The 11,992-nt window shown below is 39.2% G+C and overlaps 1 protein-coding gene across 1 annotated transcript; it reads right to left on the bottom strand.

The window, feature by feature from the left end:
* Positions 1–647: 647 nt before the first annotated feature.
* ppk (pickpocket) lies at positions 648–3,066 on the bottom strand. The gene is made up of 7 exons (XM_017170651.3): positions 2,784–3,066; positions 2,458–2,721; positions 1,822–2,332; positions 1,615–1,754; positions 1,418–1,548; positions 1,087–1,327; positions 648–1,017 (listed from the first exon to the last, which is right to left on the bottom strand). Exons 1-7 carry the CDS (start codon positions 3,050–3,052, stop codon positions 741–743), a joined length of 1,833 nt encoding a protein of 610 aa, XP_017026140.1. The 5' UTR covers positions 3,053–3,066; the 3' UTR covers positions 648–740.
* Between the last annotated feature and the right edge of the window lie 8,926 nt (positions 3,067–11,992).

Consider the following 11,992-nt stretch of genomic DNA (forward strand, 5'->3'; position numbering starts at 1 on the left):
AACCTATATGGTTAATGCAGATTCTTAAGTGACTTTTCTGAAGGCAAAATATTTCTGTGCGATAAATCTCTATCGTATCCCCTTCATTTTTTTGTGACAGCCACACGACCTAACGAAAAGATCAAAGCGAAACAACGGACATATTTCGTATTGTCGTGCCTTATTAATAATGCCGAAAGTGTTGAATTTTTTAATATTTTTTATGATTTGTTGCCAGTGACACAAGCCATTAGAAGTGACATTTGGTGCGAACAGATTAAATTTAAATATATTTTTATTTGGGTCTTGACATTTTGTCTGTTGTGCGTGAGTTTTATGAAATATGTTTGAAAAATAAAATATAACACAAACGAAAAGTGAACTGGTAGAAGGTAAATGTATTTTTTATCTTTTTTAATTAGTTTCAATCATTCCATTAGAGCAAATTAATTGCACTCAGACGCTTGCTGATCAAATGCATTTATAATTTGTAATCAATTAAAGTGCCTTATATCTTGCAGCTAATTATTTTCGACCTTACTAATTGCCTTGCATGCCTTACCTTTCTGCTTCTAGGTATTTGTCATTGAAAGTGTGAAATATCTTTAGGTTTTATAACCTAATGAAGTCATTTATAAAGACCAATTATAAAGATAATAAGGAAAAAGTAAAAGGCAATCAATTTATTTCCCAAGTATGCTTTTAGTTTATCTTTGTGTTTAAAGGATTAATTTGTTTTGAAATATTTTTGTGTTTGCTGACTACTTTGATGACTTATTATCCTCCGATATCTCCTCCGGCTGATCATCATCGCACATTTGGTGTATTTTGTGCTTGCGACGGTCACGGCAACTGCCACAGATTCGCATGCAAAAGAAGTACAGCAGCTCCAGGAAGCTGAGACAGGAGATGCCCATGAACAAGCCGCAGATGCCGCCGCAATTGGAAATCAAGGTGGAGACTCCGAATAGAATTGTGCGTTTAATGGCCGTAAATTGATGCTCCTTGAAGTAAACGGAGAGCCGAGATCCAATGGCACTGGAAAATAATTCAAATTAATATTACAGTTTGGACAATCTGTCCGTTTCTGTGTGTGCTATTACTTACTCTGTGTGTTCATATACCTCGCGGAAGGCCCGAATGGTTTTTGCAATATCGTATTTGGCTCTTGATATCTCAAAGTTGTACTCGAGCGAAGTACAGGCCGGCATGCAGTTGCAAGTGATTTCGATATTGTTATCGATGCTCTTGGCCATTGTTTCATTTTGAAGCAAGGCATACAGCTCGTCCTGGGCAGCCGTGTAACAGGAGATATTACTCAGTCCACAGACTGGAGTGCCCACAGGTTCTTAAAAATCAAGAAATTAAGATACAGTTAAGACTTCAACAATTCCTATGGAATAACAGAAGGCTTTATGGTAACAAATATACAACTTACTTGGCATCCAGAACTTGGCACAGCCGCATTTGGCAACCGTAAAGTTGGCCAGGCATTCCGTTTGGCAATTGCTCTGCGAATAAGACTTGAAGAAGCGCAGCGATCGCTCATCGTCGAAGAGACACTGGCGCCTGAATATATGAAAATATTTGCATTGGAAATGCCATATTTATGGAGCACCTCATTTCTCAACTCACTTCTCGGGGGTAATTTCATGTAAATTGTCGGTTGACACGACATAAGCTGGCAGGACGCTGACAAGGACCTCATCGCCATGGGGGACGAGGATGTAATTGCCCGAAGTGAGCGGCACACTCTCCGGGGAGTTGAGAAAGACCTGTCAAATTACACATTAACCGCACCCAGTTCTGAGGCTCCCATATATATAAATATATTAGGTATACCTTATAACCCTGCTTGAAACTGCGACAGTCGTAGTCAAAGTTGTGCTGCAAGCCCTGCAAAAAGGCAAAGAATCCATTCTTTGCCGATGAGAACACCGTCCTCTGGGGATACGCATTCTGGCCCTGATCCACAAAGCCCGTGTCCAGAGACCAGTTGCCAGTTATGTTATTCCAGCGCGGCAGATCCACATCGAAGTAGTTGTTGAAGTTCACCACATCCGGGTCAACGTAGCTGATGAATTTCTCGTCGCGATAAATGTCCTTGGGTCGAAGGCCGTTGAACTGATAGCATATACCCTCATCGGTGGCCACAAAGTCAAATAACTTGTCGCAGAAGTAGAACCTTCCGTTCCATTTGCAGAACGGTCCTGTTTCATTCTTCGATATACTCAAGTCGATCAGGGTTTGGGTTACGTCCACATAAGGCGGATGCATTTGCGAGAGCAAAGGAGTGAAACGCTGCACCACATCCGGATCGCAGATGTGCATGGCGGCTGCCATGCGGGCCAATCTGTGGAATTATAAATAATTTTAAAATAATTTATAAAGAATATCACTTGTAAAGTTTAACATATAAACTTCAAAAAGCCTTATGTCTTTAGAGGTCTTATATATTTTAATAAAAGAATACTCAACTCTTCATCATCCAAATCGCTAACGGTTCCATTTTGCTTGTACTCCTCCCAAAGCTGGCGTGACACATTGGTGTAGTCAAACAGATTCCTTTCCATTTTAATTTCCGGACAGATGGTAATTGTGGGAAATGGTATCTTATGCACGGGAACCAGGGTTTCGTCAAAGCCCAGAATGACCGGAGAGTCCTGCCATTTCAGATAGGTATCCCAGATGAGGGAGACGGCAAAGTAAACGGAAATGCAAGTGAAGAAAAGCCAATACAGTCTGAAAGTTAAGAAATAAATATTACTAAAAACTCCAAAGAAAGAACCATCCCAAATACACACTTCTCGTAAATAGGCCTGTGGACTTCAAAAATGTATCGAATGCCGTGAATGGTGGTGCTCTTGGAGTACTCCAGCAGCAAGCCTTTGCAGGCGGATAGAGTACTTCCATATCGAATCCGCGACTTGATGATCACATCACTGGGCACATCGCTCAGGGCAGCCGAGGCTATACTCGCTCGCGTATCAAAGCTTGGCAATGCCAGGAGCTCCGGACCGGGTAGAATGCTTATGCCCGGCTTCTGGTCCTCGTCCTCCCTGATCTCGGCCATTGTCCACGGAACAGGACGCTAGAAATACGACTAAGCTGCGCCAGCCAGGCTGAGTGTCCTTTTATACCTGCTCCAAGTGAAAACACACATGAAAAGTAGGTGCGTTCCCTGTCTCCTGTGGGTTTTGGCTTGGGGACTTCAATTCACACGCACTAGCGACGCATTCATGTACTTAAGCTTAATTACAGACCCACTTGGCATATAGTTTTTGTTGTCACTTTACATATTAAGTTTGCTATTTGCATCCTGGAATTATAAAAGGTCGTTCTACAAATTTTAATTTTTCCTTTAAACATTGGATGACTAAATAGGAATTTTTGAAAGAAGTTTCTTTGAAATCTGAATGATATCACTATTAAATGGTATAGTATATGTTAAAATTATAGTTGAAATTAAGTTTAAACATTGGTAAACATCATATCTATTTATTTTACATACATATATCTCACGATTCTTTGAATTATACAAACTCCAAGCATCTATCTTGTATGCATCTATCTTGTAAGCCTTTAAATTGTTATTATTTCAAAAACATATTTTAGATTTTACCTAGTATTCTATAGAATATTTGAGAATCTCCACCTTTCAGCAGATTGACTACTTATCAAATCATCTCGACCACGAGTAACCGACTTGGCCAGCACCAGTGATTTTATGCCAAGAAGACTGTCCCCAATGACCGGGATGCCAGCGTACATTACTCTTTTTTCCGAATGCCCGACATCGCTTAAACATGTTCCTGGAATTTAGTGGGATACTCGCCTTATATGTATGTCGGACTGTGCCCAAAGGTGGCATCGGTGGCCGTCGAGTGCCTGCACTCGTGCGTGGCTTGATTTTGTCTGCGTAGCGATTCGGCAGCTTCCTCCTCCTCCTGCTCCTGCTCCTCTGGCTGGCAGCTCCTCTTGAATTTGGCTCAGTTGTTGGCACTTATTTTCGGGACATTGTCATCGATATAAAACGGGCTTTTTGTTGTTCAATGCCTTGGTCAAGAGGCATCCGTTGCGCATTTTTCGAATATTCGGCCAGCTCTTGTGAGAGTCGCCTGTGTGGGTTTTTTGGTGCATTATCAGAGTGTGTGCATCAGCATTTGGTTTCGCGTGAAATTCACTCACGACTTGTAATTATTTAATTTTATTGTTTGTTTTGTGACCGGCCGACAAGGAGAGCCTTCTGTTTAACAAGATCTCAGCATCAGATCAATTGCTAAAGAGCTCTTAAAATTACACTAAATTATTATGTAGATAGGTAATGCCGAACCCCAACGTCTAAGGTAAGACTGCTTTTTAGCTGAGTGCAATTGTAACGTATGTGCTTTGGGGCGTTGTATTCCGTTTTCGTCTTGCTCGAATATGGTTATTAGTCATTAGGCTTATAGAGATAATTATTATTGGTAAGTGGTGGGCTTAACATGCCCTTAACTGAATTGATAAATGGTCTTAATGAGCGGTACTTATTGAATCACAATTCAGTACAGAACACAAATTAGCGAAAGCTACAGTTTGCGTAAGCAAAACAGTCATTGTTATGCCTTTTTGATTTCAGCAAATACAATGTATGTAGTCATATGTGGGATTGGAATTCGGAATTCACCAGCTATAAAGATGGCTTGGAATAATCAGAAAAATATATATTTTAAATGGTGTCATTATTAAGAGACTTAAGGCATATAATCAGTACTTCCTCCCGCTTTATAGCTACAAAAATATTTTTTAAATCTTAAATAAAGATTAAAGATTTTGTTGCATGAATTCAGAAATCCCAAAATCCTTAAATTATGTATATTTAAATGTGTAGCCCATCCCACTAAAATCTCACAGCAAAGGTCGCCCCCTCAAAAACGACACAGAAACTCAATTGCCTGTCTGAATTCGTAAATATTTTTTGCTTTCAACTCATGTGTGAGTGCATTTGATGAAACTGTAATTAAATTGGCGAGTGCCTCGCAACGTCACAACAGTCTATACATTTTAGCAATTCTATCTGAATAATTGACGCTTGACTTGTGGATGGCCCGAAAATTGTCAGAATCGCCCTTTGAAGGCTTCACAGAAAACTTTTAATAAAAAATCGTATATTGGTAAACAGAATTTTTTTTATGGCAGATATATTCATTAAGTATTTACCATATGCAGACTGAATAAAATGTAAAATTCCGATGAAAGCTTGCAAAATATTCTGTTGGAATTTGTGACGGACTTTAAAACGTTTGACTACATTGAAAAATAATTAATGGAACTGCTGAATAGCGAATTATTTCCATTTTTTATAAAATTGCAATTAAATCTTTAATAATTTAAAAAACTCTGAAATTTATCCCACATGGAAGATATGTATATTTCTAATAATTACCCTTAGTTAGCTTTGATGTATTAATTCAATTTGCTGGATATGCAGATGTTTGTGCCTTGACTTTCCCAATTCCATGTTTGTCAGTCGAATAAGGAAAGCATGGTATTATATATGGCATCATAAGACACGTTATGATCTCATCAATTCAGCCAGGCTGCCATCGAGGGCATAACTGCGTACATTTGTAACCAGGACTCTCCCAGCCCGACCACAGATGGACGAACGACTGTTATTCCCTGGCGACCGGCCCCAGCCCAGCTCTCGGCTCCCAACTCTCTACCAACTTGGCCCATACGCATTTGTTTATAAATTATGAGGCAGAGACAAAGCCGAATGCAGCTGCTGATGAGTTGCCTGCCAGGAAAGGCTGCTCCTGCACCTTCGACCCGCTTTCTGCCATAAATCAAAGGCAGCCAGCTCCGCCTCGCAGTACTCATCCTCTGCCTTGGCCGGGAGCCTGTCTGCTTGATGTCTACCTGTCTCGTGTGTGCAGTTCCAGTTGCAGTCTGTAGCACTTGCGAGCTTGGAAAATTTATGCATGGCTTCACATTTCTACGAGTTATCATTTGTTACGCAAATTATGCATGTTGAGTTGGGTTTTTGTTGTGGAATTACTTCAGACGATTAGCCAACCCAGGGCTAAATGGTCAGGAGATGGATGTAGCAGCCCCGTGTGCGTGTGAGCCAAATCTTGGCCGCTGTCAGTTGCCAAAATTACAAGTTTCATTTTACTTTGCCAAATGCATTCAAATTATGCTAAAACTTGAAACACTTGAAAAAATAAAGTTGTTTTAAAATGAAAATTGTTCTTTTATTAAAGTATACAACGAACAAAACTTTATAGATTTAATTATAGGTAATTACTGAAAATGTATATTGAAATAACTCCTTTTAAGCCATTTTCAGGTTGTTAAATTTATAAAAATGTTAATAAATTAATTTAAAATAATCCGTAACCTTAAAATTTTATTTGTTTGTGAAAATTCTATTTTAAACAAGTTTTGTTGTACTTAGAAAAATGTTTTTTGTGGAAAATATATTTTTAAAGATTTAAAGAATATTTTAAAGCAAAGTTTATTCAACTTATAACAATTTTCAAACAATTTTTTCATTGTTTTTATTTGTTTTATTTATTGTAGAAAAAAAAATGTAAAAGCATTAGAGTTTTATTTTAGGCTTAAACATTTAAGAAAATAATAATAAATAAGCCAAGCTTTAAAATATGTTAATGTACGAATATGGTATTCTTCTAAAATAAAATAAATTTTCTTAATTTCAGCTTAATTTTTGCTTTGAGTGAACGATAATGCTAATCAAATGTATTACTCGGGCTCGATTAAACAAAATTTCAATTATGAAAATGGTACAAACAAGTCATGTAGTTGACTTGCCTTTGGGAAATCACTTGCTTGGACTAAAGGTCCTTATTGCAACAAAAATCCAAAGCAAGCTATGAAAATAATTAAATGTTTAATTTAGGAAGCCATTATGGCCCCAAGCTGCAAGCCAAGCGCAACCACAACAAATTGTTTACAAATTGTCCACGTTTAATGTAAATTGTTACTCACATTAGTTGCCACAGATTTTTGTTCATGATTACCCTAATTAAAAGCGTAATTTCCAAACGCATGTTGCTCATTTTGCCACAAATAAATGTTCATGGGCCTATTTAAATATGGTTATTTAGGTTTTCAACTTTAAAGGACATGGTTAAGTTTTCCTGGTTTAAATTTTATTTAATGAAGTTGAAGAAGAAGGGTTTTTTAATATTTAAAACCTATTTTCAAAAGGATTTTCAGTGAAGTTTGATTTGAATCTAAAAATATGTCATCATATACCAGTTTTAAGAAAATTCTGCTTTATAGAAACTAATAATTTGTTGTTTTAATTTAAGGAATATAATCTAATTAAATGCTACATATTGTTTTAATAATAATATTTTATTATTATTAACGACAAATATGGTATCTACGACAGAAAAAATAGCCTTATTAAACTTTACAAAAATATATAAATTCTATAAGTTAAAGCTTAATAGTATTTAAGGAACAGTAGCACTCTCTAGAACAAATTCCCAACGATTTCATTAGGAAACCGATCGACAGCTATTCATTAAGCCACCAGGCCTGAGCTCGACATTTATGACTGGCACACAGGGCGGAATAGGCGAATTAACATTCAACTACTACTTAGTTGGAGGCAATGTCGGGCCATATAAATAAGTGCATAAGTATACGGCTCAAAACGACTGTGTCAACGATATTTATCATGGGCTTACATTGTCATTAATAATGCCGGCATTGCCTGGGCGAGAGAATTGTGAATTGTTGGTTGCCCGAACGAACGGATCGGGAACGAGGAGTGAAGTGCACAAATTGCAATTTCTATGCAAATTTATAACAAATAATTACTGACAGCCATAATTCATTAATAATTGCAGGTACTGCTCTCGCAGCCCTCTCTCAATCACTAACGTACGTGTGTGTCTTTTAAAGATAAATTTGCAAATGCAACACGACCAAGTCAAGTGAACTCGGCTCGTAACAGGCCACTTCGCACAGTGAGGCAATTAAGCTGATGACGTTGATAAAAATCAGCAGCAGCAGCAGCAGCCGTGGCCCATAATTTATAGCCCAGAGCAGCAGCCGCGGCCTGGTATCGTATCGGACGGTGAGGAAATTATCTACATACGAATATGTGGCGACACATTATTAAAAGGTTGAGAGTCCGTCGTATAACATGTCTCATATGGGCATTCATATATCTGCGAGTGCTCAGTGCGGATGACATATTGATAGTTAACAAGTGCGACCAAGTTTGTATCTATTTATCAATAATTACAGTTAAAAAACATTAATAACACCGTTGAATTTAATGGCCTTGGGCTGGTTCTGACCTAGTCTTTAGAGGTAAATAGTTGGGCTTGGCTTTTTGAACCTCATTTGAGGTGAATATAGTTATAGAGAGATATGTATTCTAATTCTATTCTATTCTTATGTATAATAATTTGTACTAAAAATACCATATACCTCAGAGATTTGTTGCCCTGCAGAAGCTCTTTAAAGGCGTGTCCATTGAATCAGTTTCATGTTTCGTGGCGGTCTCCAGGTCCCAGTCGATGTCCAGAATGCCAGATATTGCGTGAGCATCGTGCCTGGCCAGCTTCAACACCTTCGAAGGGGGCATCATTATTATCAACATTATCGATAAATGCATTTCCAAGCGCATTGCATACAAACTGCTTGCTAAATTTATTTATATGTAATGTTCTGTCTCATGCATATTTAATGTCCACGCATTTTCGACTTGGTCCCGAAGCAAAGAGCTCTGAGAAAATAAAAAAAAAATATAAAGAAAAGATAAAATGCATTTGCCGTTGGCTTTTGCGACCTCGACACCGGGATCTCACTCCAGCTCCTGCTGCTGCTGGAGCTCAGCAAACAAGTAGCTGTTGCCGTTCCTGTAGTATCTGCATTTGAGCTTCTGGTCCGCGATGTTTGCATGCCGTGGAGAGAACGGTTAGCTGGTTTTTGCCATGTTCTTTTCTTCGTGTTCTTTCTCTCTTAGCGGTTGTCAGGAGGCATCAAGTTGGCCAACATCGATTTCAGGCTCTGATTTGGCGCTACTTGGCTTGTATGGTTGACGGCTTTACATAATGTTTATACTTAACAAATTGGATTACTAAACGGGAGATATAGAGGAGTGCCAAGGAAATTGTCATAGGTTTGGAATACTTTAAAAAGGCATCGAAAGGCGTGGAAATACTCTCTGAAAAGCCTAAAACTAAACTAAAATCTAAAGCCTAGATTTCGATTAAGATTTCCACCTTGAGTGTTTCTTAGCTGTCACTTGGTGCCCCTTTTTCGTAGATCTCTGAAGCATAACGACTTGTTTTTGCAACATCTCAATGCTCGCAATTCATAACTCAAACTTCAAGAAACGTATCTGCCCCTGCAAGAATCCAAGAAAACGTACCCGTACATATATGTATAGTAGGAAAGTGTTCCAGGGACTCATAAATCAAAATGACATGACCAACTCTCGGCATTAATATTTCAACACCATAAATGCGGCGTCAATTCGCACGGGGGAGATGAAAAGGCCAAAAGGGGGGAGGACGCGTTGACAGTGGCATGCACACAGCGATGTCTGCAAAATTGTGTGCATAATAAATAAATATGAAAGGCCTTCGTAGTCCATGCTTAGAGTTGCCATAACTCAGAGAGCCCAGTCAATTCCAAAGTGCAGCTCACTGCAGGCATCAGATCAAATCAAGGCAAGCGTCCAAACATGAAGCATTATGGGCATGGAACCGACCCGAATCCAAGCAGACGAGCCGGGCCACGCTCGACTAATTATGGAAATGTCATCAGACGCTGATGGTTCCCCCATGTGAGGTCCCCGTCGCGGCGGCTAAAAGGAAAAATGCACACGTTTAGTGCGCGCAATTTGCTTGCAATGCGTCAACACATGCGACAATTTCGAGCACTCGCTAGCACTTGCATGGCAATTATTTAAACTCCTGCGATTTTTTCCGCTCCTTTTTTATTAAAGAAATTACAATTTTCAAGCCGTATCGGGATCGGTGGGGATCGGGCTGAGGAAGGCGAGGACAGACATCGGTTAAGACAGCCAGCGACGCCTCTGAAGTGACAAAAGTTCAGCTCGTGGGTGGCAAAGTCAGACAAGACGGTGGCGTTGCCTCCATGCACAATGATATATGGTTTTGTCGGCTGTCATTTGGTTTTGAAAATTATTGTTGTGGCCTGCACTTTGGGTTTGGGTGTCTTTTGTTAATACCCTAACCGGGCGGTGGGTAATGTGAATAACTGCTATTTTTTGGAGGTTTTTAAGATAATAAAATACTTATACTAATAAATTCGGATAAAATGATATTGTCAAATTATTCATAAATCATTTTCAGTTTTATATTTGCATTCTTATATATTCTGAAAGAAATCAGCAATCTTTCTATGTTAATTTCTTCATCCTAATTTTCTGACAAATAAAAAAGCTTGAGTTGAAAATAGAAAATACAACTTTTATTAAAATAACCTAAAAATTTATATTATTTAAAATTTTATAAGAAAGTTTTAAGCTACTTACAATATGAGGGTTTGCTATATCGTATGAATTGTATAATTAGATTGGATTTTAAAAGGCAGTAAGTATCTTTTTATTTCGTTTAAACTATCTATAACATTTGTATTATAATTTTAACTTTTATGAATGTTTTATATAACCAGAAATTAAATATTTTTAATGGTTCTCAACGAAAAAAAAACAGTATACCTTATTCGTTTACCTCTTCTTCCGCCAAAGTGTTTAGCATTTTCACGTCTTTTCTTTTATTTGCCTTGCTGCCTGTTGCCTGTTGCAATCGTAAATTTCAGTGAATTACGATTTTACCTGCTTTCGCACAGTGCCTGCATGTCTGCATTTTAAACACACAGTCAACACTTATCACGAGCGGGCTACAACCAGCCGGCTGTTTTAATGGCCGCCAAGATGGTGGCAGTGACTAAGTAGGATCACAAAGACCCCCGTACTCACATCGGGACATTGGGTATATCATATCTTACGCAAGACTTTCTTTTCCAATTGGCTATACCCTAACAATTTACATGCTGACCCCGAAACTACTACGAGTATATAGCCACCCAAAAGTCATATTTTATTCGGGCTGCTCTTCGCTTTTCGGTTATTATGGTTTTATTGTTGCCTCGCGTGGTAATATTTTTGTATCTTTTGGCGATTTTTCATCTCCATTATTTTGCAGGAAAAATAAATTTGCAAACGGTAGAAGAAATATTTTCACGAAATCCCCAACCAATAAATTTTATCCACCCACCAGCCATATTTCCTTTTATTTTCTTTCTCTGCGAGCTTGGGTGACAAGTCCAGCCTGGCCGAATGGGTTGGGGGTGGCCCAGGATGGTTGGGTTTGCTGCCTCCAATGATAAATGGTCGCGGCTAGAGGGAACTATAATGGCCAGCGCGATGGCGGTGGCTTTCACCTGCGATGTGCTATGAAAAATAAAAATGAAACAAGAACGGTAAGGGTATTGCCCAGGGAAGGGGGCGCTGCTGCCGCCGAGATCTTCATCCTCGGCTTGTCAAAAGCACTGAACGTGAACATCACTTATATATAAGCCCCAAGCCTCCTCCAATCTCCTCTCTCGGCCCCTGCTTGCCCAGAACGATTCTCGGCTATATGTGGCGAAATGGACATTTATGAAAGAATTATTGATGCCAACGCCAATATGTGTGTGCGTGGGCGGTCCGGGGGGCGGGCGGGCAGTCGGTAGGTTTATGGCATATTTTTTATGACTCCCGTTCGGGGACAGAGACGGTGACCGGAGTCTGAACCATAGTCCTGGCCGGGTCAGAGGGCGCTGCTGCTCTCCCCTCCTTCCCGTATAATACAATAAATTGTCAGGTGGGGCGGCTAGCTGTCAAAATGCAAGGGCATAACTCTCTCTCTCCACTCCCCTCCGTTGCCTATTTGGCTGCCATCTATGGCAAAAACGAAAATTTTAATTTATCGACGCCATATGTGGGCAGTGAGCAGCGAGCAGCGAACGGAGG

The sequence above is a fragment of the Drosophila kikkawai genome, chromosome 2L, assembly GCF_030179895.1.
Source record: "Drosophila kikkawai strain 14028-0561.14 chromosome 2L, DkikHiC1v2, whole genome shotgun sequence".
Lineage (NCBI taxonomy): Eukaryota > Metazoa > Arthropoda > Insecta > Diptera > Drosophilidae > Drosophila > Drosophila kikkawai.